The sequence below is a fragment of the Hemitrygon akajei genome, chromosome 5 (assembly GCF_048418815.1).
Source record: "Hemitrygon akajei chromosome 5, sHemAka1.3, whole genome shotgun sequence".
In the NCBI taxonomy this organism is placed as follows: domain Eukaryota; kingdom Metazoa; phylum Chordata; class Chondrichthyes; order Myliobatiformes; family Dasyatidae; genus Hemitrygon; species Hemitrygon akajei.
The window spans coordinates 189999020-190025076 of NC_133128.1; the positions used below are offsets into that span (position 1 = coordinate 189999020).

At 36.8% G+C, this 26057-nt stretch overlaps 1 protein-coding gene across 1 annotated transcript in view; it reads right to left on the reverse strand.

The window, feature by feature from the left end:
- Nucleotides 1–26057, reverse strand: part of cfap221 (cilia and flagella associated protein 221) — a 212724-nt gene that overhangs the window by 84508 nt on the left and 102159 nt on the right. Inside the window, exons 10-11 of the mRNA XM_073047564.1 lie at nt 20832–20970; nt 19896–19992 (exon numbers count right to left, since the gene is read on the reverse strand). Of these exons, the coding sequence (XP_072903665.1) occupies nt 19896–19992; nt 20832–20970 (236 nt within the window). The remainder of the gene's footprint in view (nt 1–19895; nt 19993–20831; nt 20971–26057) is intronic.

Here is a 26057-nt window from a genome sequence, read left to right on the forward strand (position 1 = left end):
TCTATTAAGACAATGGATTCATCCTCAAATGTCAAATCTTGGCGGTTCACCTCTACTTTACTTCAGGATTCAGACTTTCTCAACTTTATTAAACAACAAATTGATTTGTTTTTTTCAACAAACTTTACAGAAGAAATTTCTAGTGGAATATTTTGGGACACTTTTAAAGCATTTATTCATGGACAAATTATTTTATACTCTGCTGGAGTCAGGAAACGAATTAACACTGAAATACTTACATCGGTTGATAAAATTAAAGAAATTGATAAGGCTTACTCTGTGACCCCTAGTAAAGAACTCTATAAAAAGAGAGTTGAACTTCAAATGGAGCACAGTTTGTTATTATCCTCCTCGATTGAAAATCAGTTAATTAAATCCAGGACTCAGTTTTATGTACATGGAGATAAATCTGGTAAATTATTGGCTAATCAATTGAAAACTACTTCGGTTAAACGGCAGTGTAGTCCTGACGAAGGGTCTCGGCCCGAAACGTCGACAGCGCTTCTCCCTATAGATGCTGCCTGGCCTGCTGTGTTCCACCAGCATTTTGTGTGTGTTGTTTGAATTTCCAGCATCTGCAGATTTCCTCATGTTTGCTCGGTTAAACGGCAAATCATTAAGATTCGTAAACGAGATGGCACTTTGACGATTGATCATAAAGAGATAAATAAAGTCTTTCAAGATTTTTATAACTCTCTATATCAATCAGAACTTTCTGGTGATTCTTCCATAATGGATGAATTTTTAAGAAAATTGAATATCCCGAAATTAACAGCCGAAGATTGTGTATTACTAGATGTGCCTATTACGGAAACCGAAATAAAAGAGGCTATTCTTTCAATGAATTCAGGGAAAGCCCCTGGTCAGGACGGTTATACTGCGGAATTTTTTATATATCCTTTTCTTATATATTCTCTCCTTCGCTTTGTAAAATTTTTAAAGATGCATTAACTGTAGGTAAACTACCACAATCTTTTTATGATGCCTCCATTTCTCTAATTCTTAAAAAAGATAAAGACCCCACTGAATGTGCATCCTATCAGCCTATATCTTTGCTGAATATGGATTCCAAGAATTTTACCAAAATTTTGGCCACTAGATTAGAAAATATATTACCTCAAATTATTTCTGAAGACCAGACCGGATTTATTAAAAATCATTATTCATCCTTTAACATTAGAAAATTAATTAATATAGTTTATATTCCTTCATCTAAAATACCAGAATGTGTCATTTCCTTAGATGCTGAAAAAGCGTTCAATAGAGTTGAATGGCCATATTTATTTAACACGTTGCAGAATTTTAATTCTAGCCCGAAATTTATATCATGGATTAAATTAATATATTATAAGCCTTTGGCTTCGGTTCTTACCAATAATCAAAGATCTCCCTTTTTTCAGCTGTCCCATGATACGAGGCAAGGCTATCCTTTAAGTCCTCTACTATTTGACGTTGCTTTGGAACCCTTAGCCATTGCTATTTGTGACTCACCTAATATTTTTGGTATTACCCGCAGGGAAGGGACATAAGCTATCATTATATGCTGATGATTTGTTACTATACATCTCTGACCCTGAGAGATCTATTCCTGTTATTTTATCCTTATTTGCTCAGTTCAGTAGCTTTTCCAGCTACAAACTAAATTTTAATAAGAGTGAATTATTCCCATTAAATATGCAAGTTTCAATCTATAAACGCTTACCATTTAAAGTTGTCACAGATAACTTTACTTATTTGGGTATTAAAATCACTAAGAAACACAAGGATTTATTTAAAGTTAACTTTTTACCTTTAATTGACCAAATCAAGCAACTTACTACTCGATGGTCCCCATTATCTTTGTCATTGGTTGGTCAAATTAATGCTATCAAGATGATCATTTTACCCAAATTTTTAATCTATTTCAAGCATTACCAATTTTTATTCCTAAATCTTTTTTTGACATTATTGACTCCAAAATATCCTCATATGTGTGGCAGAATAAAAATCCTAGATTAAGTAAAAAATATTTACAGAAGCCTAAGAAGGAAGGTGGTTTGGCTTTGCCAAACCTAAGATTTTACTATTGGGCAGTTAACATTTGATACTTAATATTTTGGACACAAAAATTGGTCACATTACCTAGCCCACAATGGGTAAATTTGGAGTGCAAATCTGTACAAGACTTTTCATTGTTTATATTTTAGGATCTTCGCTTCCTTTTGTTTTATCTAAACTGAATAAACGATTAACTAACCCTATAGTAAAATATACATTATAAATATGGTTTCAATTTCGTGAATTCCTTGGCTTGAATAAGTTTATCTTCTCAAGTCCTATTGTATCTAACTTTTTTTTCAGCCCTCTCTTATGGACCAACCCTTATTGAAAACAAAAGGTATAACATGTTTTCGTGATTTATTTTTAGGTAACAGTTTTATGTCCTTTGAACAGTTGTCCAATAAACATAATTTGACTAAAACTCATTTTTAGATACTTACAGATTAGAAATTTCTTGAATAATACATTACAGTCCTTTCCAAAATTATGTCCAATGGATATGACAGAAAAAATCCTAGCTCTGAATCCTTGTCAGAAGAGTTTAGTAGCCATCATTTATAATATGATCATGAAAATACAACCGGGGTATCAGATAAAATTAAGAAGGAATGGGAAAAAGAACTTAATTGTCTTTTACCCACAGAGCAGTGGGAGAAAATTTTACAGTTAGTTAATTCTTCTTCCATTTGTGCCAAACATGCCCTAATACAATTCAAGGTTGTACATCAGGTTCATATGTCCAAAGACAAATTTGCTTGATTTTATTCTCATGTTAATCCAATCTGCGACAGATGTCATTCTGAAGTTGCCTCATTGACTCACATGTTTTGGTCTTGCCCCTGTCTGCAAAATTACTTGAAAGATATTTTTGGTATTATTTCAACAGTTTTAAATATCAAATTGCAACCGCATCCTATCACTGCAATTTTTGGTTTACCAATGGTGGATAATAGTTGTTTACCCCCTCAGACCGGCGGATGATTGCATTTGTAACATTAATGGCTAGAAGATCTATCCTATTGAACTGAAAAGAAATTAATCCTCCAACTACATTTCAGTGGTTTTCTCAAACTATCTCGTTTGAATTTAGAAAAAATTAGAAGTGTCATTTTTGATCCTTCAGTTAAATTTGAAGAAACTTGGAGACCATTTATTTAACACTTTCACATGAGCTAAACTGACTTTTCCTAAACCTTATTCTTATCATCTTTAATTATTTGGATAGAGGTGCGGAGTTATTGACACTACTGTGTATATTTGACATAATGCAATGGCCCATGTTGGTTAGGTTAGCTGCTTTTTTGTTTTTTTGGGTTTTTTTTTTCTTATTTTTTCATTTTCTGTAACCTACTATGAGTTTGGGAGGTTATTATATGTGGATTATCAACTGTTTGTATCTGTACTTTAACCTACTAATTATGTACTCTCAAGCTCTTTGTACTCGATGTTTTTCTTATTCTGCTTGTTTAAAATTAATACAAAGATTTAAAAAGAAAGAAAGAAAGAAAGAGAAATATAGGGTAGCCAGGAAGGAGCTAAAGAAAGGACTGAGGAGAGATTGAAGGGGGCATGAGAAGGCCTTGGCATGTAGGATTAAGGAGAACCCGAAGGCGTTCTATGCGTATGTGAAGAATAGGAGGATGATGAGAATGAAGGTGGATAAAGGATAAAGACGGCAACATGTGCCTGGAAGCGGAGGAGGTTGGGGAGGTCCTAAATGAATACTTTGCTTCAGTATTTACAAGTGAAAAGGATCTTGATTAGGATGAGGTTGAAGTAGAGCGGGCCTGTGTGCTGGACAATGTGGAGATTAAGGAAGAAGAAGTGCTGGATCTTCTTAAAAACATTAAGTTTGATAAATCCCCAGGGCCAGATATGATACACCCCAGGTTGTTGTGGGAATTGAGAGAAGAGATCACAGGAGCATTAGCTATGATCTTTGAATCCTCTTTGGCTGCAGGGGAAGTGACAGAGGACTGGAGAATGGCAAATGTAGTTCTCTTGTTTAAAAAAGGTAATAGGGAGAAACCTGGGAGCTATAGACCAGTGAGTCTTATGTCGGTGGTATGCAAACTACTGGAAAGGATTCTTAAGGATAGGATCTATGAGCATTTGGAGAAATATAGTCTACTCATGGATAGTCAACATGACTTTGTGAAGGGAAGATCGTGCCTCACGAGCCTGATTGAGTTTTTTGAAGAGGTAACAAAAGAAATTGATGAGGGTAGGGCAGTGGATGTGGTCTACATGGGCTTTAGCAAAGCATTTGACAAGGTCCCTCATGAGAGACTCATCCAGAAAATCATGAGGCATGGGATAAGTGGAACCTTGGCTCTTTGGATAAAAAATTGGCTTGAAGGAAGAAAGCAGAGGGTAGTTGTGGAAGGAAACTATTCTGCTTGGAGGTCAGTGACTAGTGGAATGCCAAAGGGATCTGTCATGGGACCCCTGCTATTTGTGATTTTTATAAATGACCTGGATGTAGAGGCAGAAGGATGGGTGAGTAAGTTTGTGGTTGACACTAAGATTGGAGGAGTTGTGGATGGAGTTGTAGGTTGTCGAAGGGTACAAGAGGATATAGACAGGCTGCAGAGTTGGGCAGAAAAATGGCAGAGGGAGTTCAATCTGGACAAGTGTGAGGTGATGCATTTTGGAAGGACAAACCAGAAGACTGAGTATAGGATTAATGATCAGTTACTTAACAGTGTGGATGAACAAAGGGACCTTGGGGTTCAAATCCATACATCCCTCAAGGTCGCTGCACAGGTTGATAGGGTAGTTAAGAAGGCCTATGGGATGCTAGGCTTCATTAACAGGGGGATTGAGTTCAAGAGTAGAGAGGTCATGTTGCAACTTTACAAATCTCTGGTGAGACCGCACTTAAGAGTATTGTGTTCAATTCTGATCACCTCATTATAGGAAGGATGTGGAAGCTATGGAGAGATTGTAGAGGAGATTTACCAAGATGTTGCCTGGTTTGGAGAACAAGTCATATGAAGCAAGGTTAGTAGAGCTGGGACTTTTCTCTTTGGAGTGTAGAAGAATGAGAGGGGACTTGATAGAGGTCTACAAGATTATGAGAGGCATAGATAGGGTGGATAGTCAGTACCTGTTTTCCAGGGCACCAATAGCAAACACCAGAGGGCATTTGTACAAAATTAAGGGAGCAAAGTTTAGGGGAGACATCAGGGGTAAGTTTTTTTACACAGAGGGTTGTGAGTGCCTGGAATGACTTGCCAGGGATGGTAGTGGAGGCTAAAACATTAGGGGTATTTAAGAGCCTCTTGACAGGCACATGGGTGAAAGAAAAATGGAGGGTTATGGGGTAGTGTGGGTTTAGTACTTTTTTTTAAGGATTATATGGGTCGGCACAACATGGAGGGCTGAAGGGCCTGTACTGTGCTGTAGTGTTCTATGGTTCTAGGACTTATACAGCAAATGACAGGATTCTGGAAAATGCTGAAGGGTAGAGATACCAAGGTTACAAGCACAGAATGTCCTGAAAGCTGTGACACTGGTAGACATTTGGCATGCTTGCCTTGATCGATCAGAATCTAGAGTATAGGAGCTGCGAGAGCTGAGAGTACTGTGTGCATTTCTGGTCACCTAGCTGTTGGAAGGATGTCCTGAAGCAGGACAGGATAGAGAAAAGATTCACAAGATGGCTTGAGTTATACCCAGATACTGGAGCTATTTTCCCTGGAGTATAAGCAGTTAAGGGATGATCTTATGGAGGTATATACAAATGAGGGGGATTAATAAAATGATTAGTCATAATCTTTTTCCTAGGGTGACTGAGTCTAAAACTAGAGGGCATAGTTTAAGGTGAGAGGAAAAAGATTTAAAGGGGACCTGAGGGTGGTAGGTATATGGAATGAGCAAGCTACCAGAGGAAATGGTAAATGCAGATACAATTACAACATTTAAAAGACATTTAGACAGGTATATAGATATAAAAGGTTTAAAGGAATATGGGCCAAACACAGGAAATGGGATTAGCTCAGGTAAGCAGCTGGTTGATATGGATGGATTTGGTCTCAAGGGCTGGTCCATGCTCTATGATTCTATAACAATTTGCAGCACTTCTATTGCTGGGAGTAAGTTCCCATTTTCATTGCCTTATTCCATGTCTGCATGAAACGAAACCATAAGACCATAAAATATAGGAGCAGAAGTAGGCCATTCAGCCCATTGAGTCTGCTCCACCATTCAATCATAGGCTGATACAATTCTTTCAATCATCTGCATTCCCCTGCTTTCACCCCATACCCTTTGATGCCCTGGCTAATCAAGAACCTATCTGTCTCTGCCTTAAATACACCCAATGACTTGACCTCCAGAACTGCTCGTAGCAACAAATTCCACAGATTTACCACCCTGACTAAAGTATTTTCTCCTCATAAAAGGACTTCCTTCAATCCTGAAGTCGTGCCCTCTTGTCCTAGTATCCCCTACAATGGGAAATAACTTGGCCATATCTAATCTGTTCAGGCCTTTTAACATTTGGAATGTTTCTTTGAGATTCCCCCCTCATTCTCCTGAACTTCAGGGAATTCAGCCCAAGAGCTGCCAGACGTTCCTCATACAGTAACCCTTTCACTCCTGGAGTCATTCTTGTGAATCTTCTCTGAACACTCTCCAATGTCAGTATATTCTTTCTAAAATAAGAAGCCCAAAACTGTACACAATACTCCAAGTGTGGTCTAACGGGTGCCTAATAGACCCTCAACATCACTTCCCTACTTTTATATTCTATACCTCTAGAAATGAATGCCAACATTGCACTTGCCTTCTTTATAATCAACTCAACCTGGAGGTTAACCTTTAGGGTATCTTGCACAAGGACTTCCAAGTCCCTTTGCATCTCTGCTTTTTGAATTCTCTCCCCATCTAAATAATAGTCTGCCCGTTTATTTCTTCTGCCAAAGTGCATGACCATACACTTTCCATTATTGTATTTCATTTGCCATTTCTTTACCCATTCCCTAAACTATCTAAGTCTCTCTGCAGGTTCTCTGTTTCCTCAACAGTACCTGCTTCTCCACCTATCTTTCTTTCTTTCTTTCTCAATCTTTTTATTATTGTTATTAATATCAACAAAATAAAATTAATACAAAGATAATGGGATTACAAACATACACATTTTGACTAAACATGAAAGAATACATAAGCAGTGATTACAGTATAAATGATTATTCCCAAATCATGAACGATACAATATACAAATAAACAAGGCAAACCTAGGATTATCATAGTATATATTAAAAAAAAACAGAAAAAAGAAAAAGAAAAAAAATTATGCAAAAGAAAACTAATTTAATAATCTAATAACTAATAAAGAAAAAAAAAGAAAAAAGAGAAAAAGAAAAAATGGGAAAAAAAAGGGCTGTTTATAATATCTCACAAAAATACAAAATCATCAGTGTCGTCAACTCCGATCCTCTCAACATATATAAAATCGAAACTGTAAAAATGAATAGGCTTGGAACAGGGTCATAATACATCATATGAAAATATTGAATAAATGGTCTCCATATCTTTTCAAATTTAATAGAAGTATCAAATACAACACTTCTAATTTTTTCTAAATTTAGACATAACATAGTTTGAGAAAACCAATGAAATACGGTAAGAGGATTAATTTCTTTCCAATTCAACAAAATAGATCTTCTAGCCATTAATGTAAGAAATGCAATCATTCGACAAGCAGAAGAGGATAAATGGAGTGAGTCCATCATTGGTAAACCAAAAATTGCAGTAATAGGATGTGGTTGTAAATCAATGTTCAATACTACAGAAATAATATCAAAAATATCTTTCCAATATTTTTTCAAAAGCGGACACGACCAGAACATATGAGTTAAAGACGCTATCTCAGAATGACATCTGTCACAAATAGGATTTATATAGGAATAAAAATGAGCCAATTTATCCTTGGACATATGAGCCCTGTGCACAACTTTAAACTGTATTAATGAATGTTTAGCACATATAGATGATGTATTAACTAATTGAAGAATTTTATCCCAATTCTCAATAGGGATAGTAAGGTTAAGTTCTCTTTCCCAATCATTTTTAGTCTTATAAAAGGGCTCTGAACGTATCTTCATAATTATATTGTAAAGTTTTGATATTAGCCCTTTCTGAAAAGGATTTCGTTCAAACAAATTCTCCAAAATACCTGAAGACATAAAATTTGGAAAAGTAGGAAGTACAGTATTTAAGAAATTCCTAATCTGTAAATATCTAAAAAAATGAAATCTAGGCAAATTATATTTATTAGATAATTGCTCAAAAGACATAAAACAATTATCCAAAAATAAATCGGAAAATCGTAGTAACCCTTTAGTCTTCCAAGCTGAATAAGCTTGGTCTATAATAGAAGGATAAAAAAAGCAATTGGATATAATAGGAATATTTAAAACAAACTGAGTCAACCCAAAAAATTTCCGAAATTGAAACCATATACGTAAAGTATGTTTAACTATTGGGTTATCAATTCGTTTTGGCAATTTAGAAAGAGCAAAGGGAAGAGAAGTCCCTAAAATAGAACCCAATGCAAATCCTTGTACAGATTTAATTTCCAGGTTCACCCAATGAGGGCTAAAAGATATATCCCAATCCTTTAACCAACCTATCAAATATCGGATATTAATTGCCCAATAATAAAATCTAAAATTAGGCAATGCCAATCCACCTTCCTTCCTTGCCTTCTGTAAATAAATTTTACCTAACCTAGGATTTTTATTCTGCCATATATATGAGGAAATTTTTGAATCAACATTAGCAAAGAAAGATTTCAGAATAAAAATAGGTACCGCTTGAACTATATATAAAAACTTGGGTAAAATAACCATCTTAATAGCATTAATCCGACCTATCAGAGATAAAGATAGTGGTGACCACTTAGTAAACAAACATTTAATCTGATCGATTAAGGGTAAAAAATTAACCTTAAATAAGTCTTATAGTTTTTTGTGATTTTAATCCCTAAATAAATAAAAGAGTCATTAACTAATTTAAAAGGTAAATTTCCATAAATTGGAACCTGTCTATTTAAAGGAAACAATTCACTCTTATTAAGATTTAATTTATACCCGGAAAAATCACAAAATTGAGCCAACAATGATAAAACTGCAGGAATGGATTTCTCAGGATCAGAAATAAATAATAAATCATCTGCATATAATGATAACTTATGTATATCTGTCCCACGATTAATGCCAAAAATGTTCTGTGATTCTCTTGATAGCAATTGCCAAGGGTTCTAAAGCAATATCAAATAATAATGGACTAAGAGGACAGCCTTGTCTAGTACCCTGAAATAAATGAAAACAGGGAGATCTTTGATTGTTAGTAAGCACAGAGGCTACTGGAGTATGATATATCAGTTTAATCCAGGAAATGAATGTCGGACTAAAATTAAACTTCTCAAGCACATTAAATAAGTATGGCCATTCAACTCTATCAAATGCTTTCTCCGCATCTAATGAAATGACACATTCTGAAGTGCTATGTGAAGGAGTATAAACAATATTCAATAATCTCCTAACATTGAAAAAAGAATAGCGATTTTTAATAAAACGGTTTGATCTTCCGAAATAATTTGGGGTAATACCTTCTCCAGCCTGGATGCCAGTAACTTGGAAAAGATCTTGGAATCTACATTCAATAAAGATATTGGTCTATAGGATGCACAGTCAGTAGGGTCTTTATCTTTCTTCAATATTAAAGAAATGGAAGCTCTATAAAAAGATTGTGGCAAATTGCCCAATCTAATTGCTTCTTCAAAAACCCTGCATAACCAAGGAGAAAGAGTAGCAGAAAAACATTTTAAAAATTCTACTGTATACCCATCTGGACCTGGTGCTTTCCCAGAATTCATAGAGGAAATAACCCCTTTAATTTCTGCATCCATAATAGGAGTTTCTAATATTGAAAGATCATCTGATGATAATTTTGGAAAATTCAATTTCCCAAGAAAATCACACATGGTATTACGATCATGAGGGAATTCGGAATGATACAGGGAGGTATAAAAATCTTGAAATGATTTATTTATCTCATCATGGTTAACTGTCAGATCCCCATTCTGCTGACGGATCTTAGTAATTTGACGTTTAACCAAAGCATTCTTCAATTGACTAGTTAACAGTTTACCCGATTTATCACTATGTATATAAAAATCAGATCTGGTTTTCATTAATTGATTTTCAATCGAAGATGTAAGTAATAAACTATGTTCCGTTTGAAGTTCAACCCTTTGTTTGTAAAGCTCCTTACTAGGAGTAATCGAATATTTCTTGTCAATCTCTTTAATTTTATCAACCAACAAAAGAGTTTCCTTCTTGATGCGTTTTCTCATACCAACAGTAGGAGATAATCTGTCCACATATATATGCTTTAAAAGTGTCCCAAAGTGTTCCACAAGAAATATCATCCGTGGAATTAGTTGAAAAGAAGAAATCGATCTGTTCCTTCATAAATTTAATAAAATCCGGATCTTGCAGTAAGGTAGAATCAAATCACCATTGCCTAGCACTAGAAGCTGTATCCGTAAATTTAATAGAAAGTTTTAATGGAGCATGGTCAGAGATGGCTATAATATCATAATTACAACCAATTACCGATGGAATAAAACAAGAGTCAATAAAAAAATAATCAATTCTCGAGTAGGAATGATAAACATGTGAGAAAAATGAAAACTCTTTGTCCTTAGAATGTCGAAATCTCCAAATATCAAAAATTCCATTATCAGTCAAAAAAGAGTTAATACAAGTGGCCGACTTATTAGGTAAAGTCTGAGTAGATATAGATTTGTCCAGCAAAGGATTTAAACAACAATTAAAGTCACCACCCATTATTAACTTATATTCATTTAGATTAGGTAGAGAAGTAAATAAGGACTTAAAAAAATCGGAACAATCCACATTTGGAGCATAAACATTAACCATAGCAACCTTATTGTTAAAAAGTAAGCCAGTAATTAACAAAAATCTACCATTCGGATCTGAAAAGATATCATGTTGGACAAATGCAATAGAGGAGTCAATAAAAATTGAAACTCCCTTTACTTTGGCATTCGAATTCGAATGATACTGTTGATCCCTCCAAAACCTAAAAAAGTGATAATTGTCCTCTTTCCTCACATGAGTTTCTTGTGCAAAAATAATATGAGCATTAAGTCTTTGGAATACTTTGAAAATCTTTTTCCGTTTAATCGGATGGTTTAAGCCATTAGTATTCCAAGAGACAAAATTAATGGTCTGAGCCATATTTTTGTAATCAACCCTTTGGTATATAAAGGGTTAACCAACTTATGAACTCATGCACCCGGAAGACGAACAAAAATAAGGGGAGGACCCGGAAGTGACAACATCGCGGACATTTTTGTAGTTTAAAATCAGCCCAAATGAAAAAAACTAAAAAAAACTGATAAAAGAAACATAAGATTTAGAAAAAGACCTCCCACCCCCCACCCAAGAGGAAAAAACAAGACTACCCCAGCAAGGGATAGGCTGGGAAAAAGAAAAGATGAAACTAAATCTACCCCCATATCAGCAGAAGACAACTCCGTATATAAAGGATAAAAAAAAGATCCACCCAAACTCTAAAGAAATAATAATCACTATACAAAAACCAAACCACTTAATATAATTGGTAGTAAAAAAAACAAAAAGAGTATAATCACGAGTAACTTATAAATCGGGTTAAAACCCAAACAAACTAAAAAAAAATTAAACTATGATAAGAGATGCATTATAGGAAGAAGACGAGAGAAAATAAAATGGCGAAATCAAAAAAAAGCCAAAAATATTTTAGAGAAGAAACCGCCATCTTAGTAAAAAAAAATCACCTTCGAAGGATTAATAATAATGACCAAAGATAAAGTACAGTGGTTGAAGTAAGTAAAATAAAAAGATTAGCATGTCGAGAAAAAAAAACTTTAACTAGAGTATAAAATATAGAGTAAACCTACACCAATAGCCAGAAACAAAATCTGGTTTTGGAAATAAAAACCATCTTGCACGATCAAAATCACTCATTTATTTGGAATGAGTGTCCATAGCAGTAGGGAAGTTCTCATCCAGAAAGCTTCTCGCTTCAGATGTAGAAAGGAAAACTCGCCTTGGTGCATTCGGAGGCGATATTCTGAACTTCGCTGGGTATAAGAGCGCAGGTTTTAGATTTTTCTCATAACATTCAGACATCAGAGGTTTAAAAAGAAGCCTTGCCTTCATTACTTCTGGACTAAAGTCTTCTACTAAACGAAAATTATGATCTTGAAATTTGACCATCCCTACACGACGAGCCACACGAATAAGTTGCTCTTTAACATGCACATAGTGAAATCGGACAATTACAACCGGTGGTTTAGCTGAAGCACTTGGTGATCGACGCATAATTCTGTGAGCGCGATCGAGTAACGGAGGACTGTCTGGGAATACAGAAGGGAACACATCCTTTAAAAGTTGAGCAAAATACTTCGAGGGGTCCCCTTGTTCAATACCTTCCGGGAGACCAAGTATGCGTAGGTTCTGTCTTCTGGACCGATTCTCAAAGTCGACACTCCTGGCTTTAAGTGTTTCCACCTGTTTAATCGTCGAAAGTAAGTTCTGCTCCAATTTTTCAATTATCAAATCTCGCTTCCGAGCGTCTTCTTGCAGAGTTGCGATTAGAACTTGCTGCTGGTTAACTACTGAATCCGTCTTATCCATATAATCTTGAAAAGCCTTTATATCTTGTTTAAAAATTTGTTGTCGTTCTTCAAATTTTTGATTTAAAACCTCCAATAACATTTCATAAGTCAATTCAGTGCCCTTAGGATCAGTCGTCGTCTTCCTCCCGTTCCCGTTAGGATCCTTCCCGAGTTCTCGCCCTTTAGATCTAAGAGCCATTTCTATATTCCTTTCTTCAAAAATTCACAATAAACTCTTAAAGATAAGTCCAAAAAAGTAACAAGAATCTTTTGGTGTAGGTAAAAATAAGTTAAATAAGGGTGATCATAGGTTAAAAAAAGTAAAGGTTATGGAGCGAATCTGAAACAGTGCTCACTCCATGAGCGTCTCCTGCTGACTCCCACCTATCTTTGTATCATCGGCAAATTTAGCCACAAATCCATTAATCCCATTGTCCAAATCATTGACATACATCGTCAAAAGCAGCGGTCTCAACACTGACCCCGTGGAACTCCACTGGTAACTGGCAGCCAGCCAGAATAGGATCCCTTTATCCTCACTCTCTGTTTTCTGCCGACCAGCCAATGCTCCACCCATGCTAGTAACTTCCCTGTAATTCCATGGCCTCTTATCTTGCTAAGCTGCCTCATGTGCAGCATCTTGTTGAAGGCCTTTTGAAAATCCAAATAAAATCATTGGTCATAATCTTTTTCCCAGGATGATGGAATCTAAAACTAGAAGGCATAGTTTGAGGTGAGAGGGTAAAGATTTAAAGGGGATCTGAGGGTGGTAGGTATTTGGAATGAGCAAGCTACCAGAGGAAATGGTAGAGGCAGATACAATTTCAACACTACGTCTACTGCATCTTCTTTGTATGCCCTGCTTGTAATTTCCTCAAAAAATTGCAGTAGGTTTGTCAGGCAGGAGAAACCATGCGGGCTTTGGCCTATCTTGTCAGGTACCTCCAGGTACCCCGTAATCTCATCCCTAACAATTGATTCCAACAACTTCTCAACCACAGATGTCAGGCTAACAGGTCTATAGTTTCCTTTCTGCTGCCCCCCCCCCCCACCCTTCTTAAATAGCAGAGCAACATTTGCAATTTTCCAGTCATCCAGTACAATGCCAGAATCTATCGATTCTTGAAAGATCATCGTTAATGCCTTCACAATCTCTCCAACTACTTCCTTCAGAACCCGAGGATGCATTCCATTAGGTCCAGGAGGTTTATTCATCCCCAGATTATTAAGCTTCCTGAGCATCTTCTCAGTCGTAATTTTCACCGCACATACATCACTTTCCTGACACTCTTGAACGTCTGGTATACTGCAGATGTCTTCCACTGTGAAGACTGATGCAAAATACACATTCAGTTCCTCTGCTATCTCTGCAATCTCTCATTACAATATCTCCAGCTTCATTTTGTATTGGTCCTATATCTACCCTCAATTCTCTTTTACCCTTTATATACTTAAAAAAGTTTTTAGCATCTTCTTTGATATTACTCACTAGCTTCCTCTCATAATTCATCTTTTCTTTCCGAATGACCTTCTTAGTTTCCTTCTGCAAGTTTTTAAATGCTCCCTAATCCTCTGTCTTCCCACTATCTTTGGTTTCTTTGATTGCCCTCTCTAGTGCTTTTAGTTTGGTTCTGACTTCACTTATCAGTCACAGTACTGTCCTTCTTCCCTCTGAAAATTTCTTCTTATTTGGAATATATCTGTCTTACACTTCCCTCATTTTTCACAGAAACTCCAGCCATTGCTGCTCTGCTGTCCTTCCTGCAAATGTTCCTTTCCAGTCAACTTTGGCCAGTTCCCCTCTCATGCCACTGTAATTCCCTTCTTCCACTGAAATACCCACACATTGGATTTCACTTTTTCACTCTCAAATTTCAATGTGAACTCAATCATATTGTGATCACTATTCCAGAAGAGTTCCTTAACCTTAAGCTCTCTTATCACCTCTGGATCATTGCACAGCACCCAATCCAGCACAGCCCACCCCCTAGTGGGCTCAACAACAAGCTGTTCTAAAAAGCCATCCCTTGGACATTCTACAAGTTCTCTCTCGAGGTCCAGTACTGACCTGGTTTTCCCAATCCACGTTCATGTTAAAATCCCCAATGATTTGACATTGCCTTTCTGACAAGCCTTTTCTCTCTCCTGCTGCTAATCCACATCCCAGCTGCTGTTCAGAGGCCTATATACAACTGCCATTAGGGTCCTTTTACCCTTGTCATTTCTGAACTCAACCTGTAGAGATGCTACACCTTCCGATCCTATGTCATCCCTTTCTAATGATTTCATATTATTTCTTATTCACAGAGCCACACAACCCCCTCTGCCTGCTAACCTATCCTTCCGAAACACCGTACATCCTTGAACGTTCAGCTCCCAATGGCAGCCATCTTTTAGCCAAGTTTCAGAAATAGCCACAACATCATATTTGCCAATCTCTAGCTGAATTTCAAGATCATCCGTTTTATTCCTTATGCTGCGTGCATTCAAATACAATGCTCTCAGTCCAGTATTTGTTGCTTTCTGTTTTAACTGCACCACACCTCTGTTGTCCTGTAACACATGCCACTGGCTTTGATTAAGCCTTATCTCCTGTCTGTTCTTTCTGTAATCTCTTTTGCACACTATCTTTGATTTATTTCTATTTTCCCCTTCCTCAGCCCTATGACTCCGGTTCCTATCCCCCTGCCAAATTAGTTTAAACCCTCCCTAACAGCTCTAGACAATATTCATATGTAGGTGTGAAGAGGCAGGTAACAACTGTGCCACAAAAATGCCAAGTAATGACAACTTCAGAACAAAAGAAAGTCGTACAATCTATCCCTAAAATACAGTATCAGAATCAAATCAGTCCCAATCCTTTGTTCACATAAATGAGTATTATAACCATGGATTTTGATCAATTTCACTGAGAATATTTATTTGTGAAATTACATGCTTCTTTTTTCACAGCAGAGCCCCAAAATCAGGGAAAGTTGTAAAGCATGAAAAACGAAAAATTCAAAAACCGAAAAGTCAGCACTTCAAAAGTATCCATCCCCCTTTGCTCAGTACCTAGTTGAACCACCTCTCGCATCTTTTATAGCCAGTAGTCTTTTTGGAAAAGTCTCTATTAACTTTGCACAATGTGATGGAACAAGATTTGGCCATTTCCCCTTGCAAAATTTTTCAAGCTGTCCCAGGTTAGTTGGGGAGTGGTGGTAGACAGCATGCTTGAGGTCTTGCCAGAGATATTTGATTGAGTTAAGGTCAGGACCCTGAAGTGGCACACAAGAACATCAATATTTTTCATCTGAAGCCATGGTTCATCTGGCAATGTGCTTTGGGTTGTTGTTCTGCTGAATCATGAACTTCCTCCCCAGTTCAATCTTTCTGGCAGAGGCTAGCAGTTCTTTATCCAGGATCTCTCTGTATTTAGCAGCATTCATCTTCTGATCAATCCTGACCAGAGATTCAATCCCTGCTGCTGAAAAGCATGATGCTATCTTCACCATATTTTACAGCAGAACTGTTGTTATCTGGATGATGTGATTTAGATCTATGCCACATGTACCACTTAGTACTGAGGCCAAAATTTCCACTTCAGTCTCATCCGACCACAACCAACTTCCACGTCTTTACAGTATCTACAGACACTTTGCAAAATCTTTACAAGCAAGGATATGCTTTTTTTTGCCAGTGCTTCTTCCTTGCCACTTTTCCATAAATACCCTTTTCATGCAAGGCCTTAGAGCTTGTGGAGCCATGAATTTCATCTCCAGTTGCGGTCACTGACTTCTGCATCTCACTCAGAGTGACTGTTGCCATCACGTCCCATTCTTCCTTACTGGTGACAAGGTTTCGAGGGGCGGACTGACTTAGGTGGCTTTTCATGATGGATTGCACAGAGCTCCGAGGAATCTTCAGTGCCTTCGAGATAACCATGCACCTTTCCCCAGATTTGTGCTTCTCTATTATCATGTCCTTACCCTGCCTTGAATGTTCTTTTGTCTTCATTTTGGTTTGGTCTGTTGAAAATCTACCATCCTGTTGGACCTTACAGAGAGAGGTGGTATTTATTCAGATGATCTTCCAATTTTCTACATCAACAAGTTGGCTGAGTTGGTTAGGTAATATAGAGTACTGCATTTTCTCTGGAGTAAAATGCCGCAAAAATAGCATATATAATTAAATATTTATCAGCTGTTGATTAATATGCATCGTGTTGCTGTCTTACAACATTATTTTTCTAATCCTGGAATTTGCATTAAAACATAGAACTGATTGATAACATAAAGTTGTCACCACCTTACAAACTAATCAATATTTATAATTTTCTATTACAGCACTGGGTTCTTCACATTTTGTTTGGTCTGAATTGATAATGCAGTTCTGAGTGGCTGAAAGGTTTAGTGACAGTGTGTTGAAAAGATATTCAGCCCCCACAACTATTTTCACATTTACTGTCTCATTTTCTACATTTAAAATGTATTGAAGTAGAATTGTTTGAACTTATCTAAAAAACATTGTGCATGTCAAATCAAAAGAGAAATTCCAAAACCTCTCAGCAATTTACTAAAAATGAAGAACCATAATTGTGAAGCTGAAAAAGAATTTGTAATTATGGGCTGAGTACTTTTTCAAGGCACTGTAAATGACATAAAATTTGTTGATTTGCAGCGGCAGTACAGTGCAAAGATAAAAATAATTACTATAACTGGAAATAAATCAATAGTGCAACAAGGAACAATGAAGTACTGTTTACTGTTCAGAAATCTGATGACTGTGTGGAAGAAGCTGTTTCTGAATCATTGAGTTTGGATAATCAATATGGTACCTCCTCCCTAACAGTAGGAACCAGAAGAGAGCATGTCTCAGTTTAACATAATTGAGTTTCTCTTCTCCGGCATTCTGGGAGTCAACAAGGACCAGAAATTCCACTGAACCAGCCATAAATTCAAAAGTACATCAGAGGCTTGATACATGTCCTGATGTCCCAAAGACTTTCCACAAATGACAAGCCACAAGTTGGAAGTATGCTAGAATACTTCCATATCTGGAGAAATGCACCTCCAACAACAGTAAAGAAGCTTGCCATCATCCAGAACAATATAGTCCAAACCATTGGTATGCCATCCACCACCCTAAACATCCATCTTTTCCATCACAAATTGGTATATTGTGGCTGCACTGTGTGCCAGCTACAAAATGCACAGTCGTTGTTTGCCTAAGCAATTTCAGCAACACCTGTTGAATCTATAAACCTACAAACAGGACTTCCAAAGTATGGTTAAAATCTCCACCTGTACACCTATACATTCTTCTGCTAACCACCCACAGAGTCATTTATTGTCCCAATTAAAAAATATATTACCGTTGTTTCTAGTTCTAAATATTCTAATTCCCTGAGCAACAGCACTGTGGTGTACCGTCATCATGAGGACTAAAGTTGTTCAAAGTCACAGATTCCCTACACCTTCCCAAGAGTAATCATGTATTAGCAATAAATTCCGATCTCAGAAGTAACACATAGATCTTGAAAAAGCAATGAATAAAAAATAGGAAGAACTAAGATTAAAAAAGCACATTAAAACAGCTAAAATGCCGTAAAACATCTTATGAAAGACTTCTGAACACCATTAAGAAAGTAAATTGGTAAAGTTATTTATTATTGCCTCATGTACCCAAGTATAGTAAAAAAAAAACTGTTTCAATGCACTGAGGTAAAACAATATCAGAACATAGAATAAAGTGTACAGTTACAGAGGAAATGCAGTATAAGGCGGACAATTAGGTGCAAAGCCATAATGAGGTTGGTTGTGAGGTCAGGGTTCATCCTTATTGGACTAGGGGATTATTCAAGTTTTATAACAACGGGAAAGAAGTTGTCCTTGAGCTGGCAGTATGTGCTTTCAGGCTTTTGTATCATCTGCTCGATGGCAGAAGTGAGAAGAGAAAATGAGTGGGGTGGGTCCAGTCTTTGATTAGGTTGGTTGCTTTATTGAGGCAGCAAGAAGTGTACACAGAGTGAGGTTGGTGGAAGAAAGTGATGAAGAATTAGAGGAATGAAGTGTTCATTGGCAGTTGTTGGCTGAAGAAAGCCACACAACTATTTAAAGTGCGAGAATAAAAATACCGAGTTATTTCTGCCAGTGCAGGTTAACAATGAAATTACAATCATTGGGTGCACATATGATTATGAGGTTTAGAATTTTGGAAGTATTGCACCTTATGGAGAAAATATTGTGAACATATAATTATGAACCCAAAGTATATTGACTAGCCACATCACAGCTTGGTATGGAAATACCAGTGTTGTTGAATAGAAAATCTTACAAAAAATAGTGGATATAGCTCAGTCCATCATGAATAAGATTTTCTCTACCACTGAGCAGATCTACATGGAGCAGTGTCGCAGGAAAGCAGCATCCATCATCAAGGACCCTCAACATCCAGATCATGTTCTCTTCTTGCTGCTGCTTTTGCCCTTGTTGGGCGGTCTTTCATTGATTTTGTTATGATCATTATTCTACAGATTTATTGAGAAGGCCCGCAAGAAAATGAACCTCAGGGTTGCATGTGGTGACATACATGTACTTTGACAATAAAATTTACTTTGAATTTTAAAGAAGTACAGAAACATCAGGGTTTACACCACCATGTTCAGGAAGAGTTAATACCCCTCAGCCATCAAGCACTTGGGATAACTTCACTTGCCATATCACATCATTGAAATGTTCCCACAACCTATGGACTCCATTGCAAGATTTTTCATATCATGTTCTCGTTATTTATTGCTTATTTATTACTATTATTTCTTTCTTTTTGTACTTGCATGACCTTTGTCACACTGGTTGAACACCCAAGTTGGAGCGGTCTTACATTAATTCTATTATGTTTATTACTCTATTATGGGTTTATTGATATTTCCATAAGGAAATGCATCTCAGGTTTGTATATAGTGATATATATGTATTCTGACAATACATTTAATTTGATTTTAAATTTATTAAACTGGTATGACTGAAATTCTGCTGCTATTAATCCAAAATAGTTCATTCTTCCTGCTCCATGGGTAAAAAATTATCAAGTACTCAAAAATAAAATTATTTCGTTTATTTATACTTAAGAAAGAAATGTAATAAATAGTGATCATGTAACTGAGTTACTGAATTACCTTCTCGCAGATCTTTAAGTCGTAATTTGCCAGGTTTCTGGTTTAATACAAGGGCTACAGCATGCGGATTGGACAAATCAGCTGGAAACTTTGAGCCCTGGTAAAGGTAAAAAAACATGTAGTTATCTTTTCACAATTTTAAGTTTAATTTATTACTTATTTGTTGATATTAGACTTTCCTCCTACTCATTTGTGGTGAGAGACTGAAGAGCGTTCTGAGAATGCAGAGGGGCCTGTGTGTCCTCATGAATGATGTACAAAAGGATAATCTGCAGATACAGAGGATATTTAGGAAAGCTAAGAAAATGAACTTCTTTATTGCTGAGGGATGAAATACAAAAGTAGAGTGGTCACATTTAGTTACAATATTGGTGGGACCTTATCGGAAGCAACATGTATAGAGTTGTTTTCCTTATTTAATAAAGGGTACCACTAGATTGGAAGCAGATCAGATAAATTAACTCAACTAGTACTGCAATATGTGGGCTGTCTTATGAAGAACAAGAGGACATACTAGATTTGTACCTGCTTAAAATAACTACAGTAAGTTATTGAGATATATAAGCATTTGCAGGATCTTGATAGTATTGATATATAAAGGATATTTTCATAGGAGCTTGGGAACAAGTCGAGTAGGAAGCTGTGTAAAGATAATATTTTTGAATATATTTTTGGCAGAGGTAGATTGATATGCACAGAGGTGTAGGATTACCACAGGAAGATAGAAATATGGAGCTGAAATTACAATGACATTAGACAATCGACATGATCTTGTTAAATGGCAGAGCTGGCATGAAGGGCTGAGTAGTCTAGACCTGATCCTGATTAGTTTGTTCATATGACCTACTTCCAATATTTTTTATATACCTGGATAAACTTGAAATTTCTTTCACTATTCCACAGAAAAATTACTATCCCTTTCCTAAAAAAAAATACCTTAAATTTTTCAGCTGTTTTATCCAATACATGCTTCTGATGTTTCTTTTTTCTTGAAATGTTTATTGGCAAAATACTCTGAGGATCCAGCAACTTTCTTGTGACGGTGTCTTTAGTTTCTTCATATTCATCTTGAAACCTGAGATATATTAGGTAAATCACAACAATTTGAATTTCCAATATGGTATCATTTGAAAATGGGAATTTAAAGTTCAAAGTTCCAACAATGTATTATCAAAATACATTACATTACACAGCATGCTGTCATTTACTGCCTTGATTCATTTTCTGGCAGGCAACTGTAGGTAAAAATAAATACAATAGAATTTTTCAAAAAAAAACAAAAACAAAGACTGCCAACCACCAAAGTGCAAAAAAAACAAACACACTGTACAAATAAAAATAAAACTGAGAACATGAGGTGTAGAGTCCTTGAACGTGAGGATGTTGTAGATTGTCAAATCAGTTCAGAGTATTGGTGAATGAAGTTAATCATTCTGGTTCAGGAGCCTGATGGTTGAAGGGTAATCACTGTTCCTGAAACTGGTGTAGAATCTAAGGCTTCCGTAACTTCATCCCGATGGTATTAGCGGGAAGAGGGCACAGTCTGGATGGTGCGTATCTTTGATGATGGATGCTGCTTTCTTGTGGCAGTGCTCTATACAAATATACTCAATGGTTGAGGAGCGATTCGCCTGTGATGGACTGGGCTGTATCCACCACCTTCTGTTGTCCTTTCTTTCTCCTGAGCATTGGTGTTTCCATACCAGTCTGTCATCCAAACAATTAGTTCACTTTCCACTGTGCATCCAAAGAAGTTTGTCAAAATATATTTGGTTACATGCCTAATCTATGCAAACTTCTAAGAAATTAGAGTCACCGTTGTGCCTTCTTTGTGATAACACTTATGCACTGATCCTAAAACAAATCCTCTGATATGTTGACACCTTAGGAACTTAAAGTTACTGATCCTCTCCACCTCCATTCCCCTAATGAGATCTGGCTCATGAACCTCTGGTTCTTCCTCATGCAGTCAACAAACAGCTCTTTGGTTTTGATGACATTGAGTGAGATGTTGTTGTGATACCACTCAAGCAAATTTTCAATCTCCCTCCTATATGCTGGTATCATTACATTTGATTTGGGGAACAACAGGCATTGGAGCTGTACTTAGCCACAGAATCCTCAATATAAAGTGAGTAGAGCAGGGGGCTAAGCACACAGCACTGTCGTGCATCTGTGCTGATGGTGAGTGTTGGAGAGATGTTCAGGTATAATTGACAAGATAAAAAATCAATCTTTCTTCTAGTGCAAGTATTCCTATCCTCTGTAAAAACATAGACAAGCATCTAGAATTAATTGCACTTTGAACTTTTCAAACTTTAAGAGTTGGTGTCACAATGTTAATAATTTTTCAGCATACACACAAAAGAGAAAATGTCAGGGATGTATCTTCTCCTCTTGCTTCATCTGAATGTGTTGTGATTTCTAGTGGACCAGAAGGTTCTTATTATTTTTGCCCTTTTTGCACTAATAAACATTTACCCAAAACATGGTCCGATCCTTTAGAAAAATGCTTTCAATAATTTCTTTAAGGACAGGGCAGCAGATGGAATTTAATGCAGACAAATGTGAGGTGTTGCAGTTTGGGAGGACAAACTAGAGTAAGACATGCATTGTGAGTAGTATGGGACTGAGGAGTTCGGTAAAACAGAGGCATCTGGGAAAAAAAGATCCATAATGCCTTGAAAATGGTGTCACAGGTAGCTAGAGTTGTAAAGAAAACTTTTGGCACACTGGCCTTCATAAAACAAAGTATTGAGTACAGGAGTTGGGATGTTATGTTGAAGTTGTATAAGATATTGAAAAGGCTTAATGTGCAGTTTTGGTCACCTACCTACAGGAAAGGTATCAAGATTGAAAGAGTTCAGAGAGAAAATTCATAAGGATGTGGTCAGGACTTGATGATCTGAGTTATAGGGTAAGTTTGAATAGGTTAAAATTTTATTCTCTACAGCGTAGAAGAATGAGAGGAGATTAAATAGAGGTATATAAAATTATGAGGGGTATAGATAGGTAAATGCAAGCAAGTTTTTTCCACTGAGGTTGGGTGGGGCTATAACCAGAGTTCAAGTGAAAGGTGAAACATTTAATAGGAATATGAGAGGGAACTTCTTCACGTTAAGGGTGGTAAGAGTGTGGAATGAGCTGCCAGTGGAAGTGGTGGATGTGGGTTCAATTACAAGATTTGAGTGAAATTTGGAAAAGTATACGGATCGGATGGCTACGGTCCAGCTGCAGGTGGATGGGATTAGGCAGATTAATAGTTTGGCATGGATTAGATGGGCTGAAGGTCCTGTTTCTGTGCTGTAGTGTTCTATGACTCTATGACTAGACATTCATCAGCCTGCTTAGAAATCTATTGCATGCTTAAAAACTCTGACTCTCCTGCACCTATTTTCTTAAGAAAATATAGTTACAGTATAAACATGGTGGAACTTCAGATGGATTATTTTAGACAATATGGGTTGGCATAGTCCTCATTATAAATCTGTTCCTTCTATAATGAGGTGGACTGCTTGTTTGGCATTCGTACTACACATCCAAAGCTGCTATTAGACTTACTCTAAATGAAAGAACCTAATGCATGTTTCACACTCCTGTGAGTCACTAAATTGCATGTGACTGAACAGTGTATACTCTTCAGTTTTAAGAAATCAGAAAAATTCTTCTGTAGCAAAGCCTAGAGGTTTCCACACACAAGTCAAGGGTCATTATATGCAAAATGCTGTAGGAACTCAGCAGGTCAGGCAACATCTATGGAGAGGAATAAAAAGCTGACGTTTCAAGTCCTGATGAAGGATCTCAGCCCGCAATGTCATCTCTTTATTCTTCTCCATAATTCACAAGATCACAAGACAAAGGAGCAGAGGTAGGCCATTTGGCCCATCGAGTCTGCTCCACCACTCCACCATGAGCTAAACTATTCTCCCGTCTAGTTCCAATTTCCGGCTTTTTTCCCCATATCCCTTGATACCCTGACTAATCAGATACCTGTCAATCTCCCCCTTAAAAACCTTCAATGATTGGGCCTCCACAGCTGTATGTGGCAACGAATTCCATAAATCCACGACCCTCTGGCTAAAAAAATTTCTCCTCATCTCTGTTTTAAATGGGTACCCTCTAATTCTAAGACTGTGACCTCTTGTCCTGGACTCACCCACCAAGGGAAACAGCCTTTCCACATCTACTCTGTCCAACCCTTTCAACATTTGAAATGTTTCTATGAGATCCCCTCTCATTCTTCTATACTCTAATGAATACAATCCAAGAGCCGATAAACGCTCCCCATATGTTAGTCCCTGCATTCCAGGAATCATCCTAGTGAATCTTCTCTGAACTCTCTCCAACATCAGCACATCCTTTCTAAGATAGGGGGCCCAAAACTGCACACAGTATTCCAAATGGGGTCTCACCAGTGCCCCATAGAGCCTCATCAACACTGATTGATTGATTGATTAATTAATTAATTCTGCCTAACCTGTTGAGTTCCTCCAACATTCTGTGTATGTTACCCTGGATTTCCAGCATCTGCAGAATCTCTTGCATCATTATTTATACTTGTGTTTTTTGGAGCCGGTAATATAGGAAAACCTCTCAGGTCCACGTTATAACATCTGTGTAAGAAACATGTTGCACACATCTCCTTTAAATTTTCATCTTTTCACCGTAAATGCATGCCCCTCAAGTATTTGACATTTTTATTCTGGCAAAACGATTTTGACTACCTAACCTATCTATGTCTGCCTCTCATATTTTTTATAATCTTCTGTCAAGTGTCCATAGAGCATATGGATTAGACTGAATATCAACATTAAATGGATTCTATCTCCACGAATTTGATTGAATGACGCTATGCACTGTAACGAAGATGTAAGTTAATACGATAAATTCAATGCAGAATCAAATACAGATATGAAAAAAGGGTGGATCCTTGAATAAACAGAAGAAAAAGAAAGAAATTCATTTTCTAGTAAATATTCAAATCAGAAGAGTGAAACCCCAAAGCCTAACAACAACCACACCTGGAGTATTATGCTGAAATTTAGTCTTTTAACATAAAAAATATACGGTTATGAATGAAGTGCACAAGAATTTCATTAGAGTTTACTGGAATTGTAGGGCTATTATACAAGGAGAGATTGAGTTTCTGTTTTTCAGTATTTAGCAAAAATGAGATGCTACTTCAGAAAATCTTGTAAAATTTTCTGAAGACTCACCAGAGCAGTTGCAGAGAGGATGTTTTTCCTGGATGTGGAGCCTGGTTTATTAAGGGTCATGGGTTCAAAAGAAAGGGTGGGCGAATAATGACTGAAAAAAGAGCAGTTTTTTTTCACTCAGAAAGTGATGGATTTTGGAATTCTCTCTCACGTAAGACTGCAGAGACTCAAGCATTGAATGAAATGGAGATTTATTAAAGCTTATATTTCCTGACATATTTTACAAGGAGCTGCACTGAACATCATTGTGGAAAAGAAAAGGTTGCGATATTCATCACTTAAAATGTATTTTCAGCCTGCTGATGATTACTAATGATAGATCTTTTGGGTAAACTATTTCTGGCTTTATTGTGTGGGTTGCTCATTGGGGTAATCAGTCACGCTTTACACTGCTGATAATACAGATCAGACAAGATGGACTGCTCAGAGCAAAACAATCAGCAAGTGTTAGGAAATCTTGTAGACAGGCTACAAGCCATACATCTCCTGAACTACAAGCCTACAAACTCTCACAAATTTTTGGGAAGCTTTGAAATACATGTGCATGTATTCAATTACCTTCTACATCAACGGAGAGTCAGTCAAAACTGCAAACTTGAGTTCACGTTCATCAGGATGGACTTGTTATTCATAGAATTGTTGTAATTGCCAGCCCTTGAAAAGATCTGTCACTTGCTTAATGCACTTATCAGTGTTTAACTGCAATATCCTACAAAATTTCTGTCAGGGCCTTAGAGAGATCCTGAGATCAATAGCCAAAGGTACTGAAATTACTTTCTCAAATGCAATTACAATGTGATCACCAGGACCATCAGGATCAGGTATCCTACAGGAACTAGATATACCACCCTCTTCTATAATATTTTCAACCTTTTCAGACACTGACATGTTCATGAAATTAAACTTCTTCAGAGAGGAGCGGCTGTTTGATCTGGTATTGGGAATT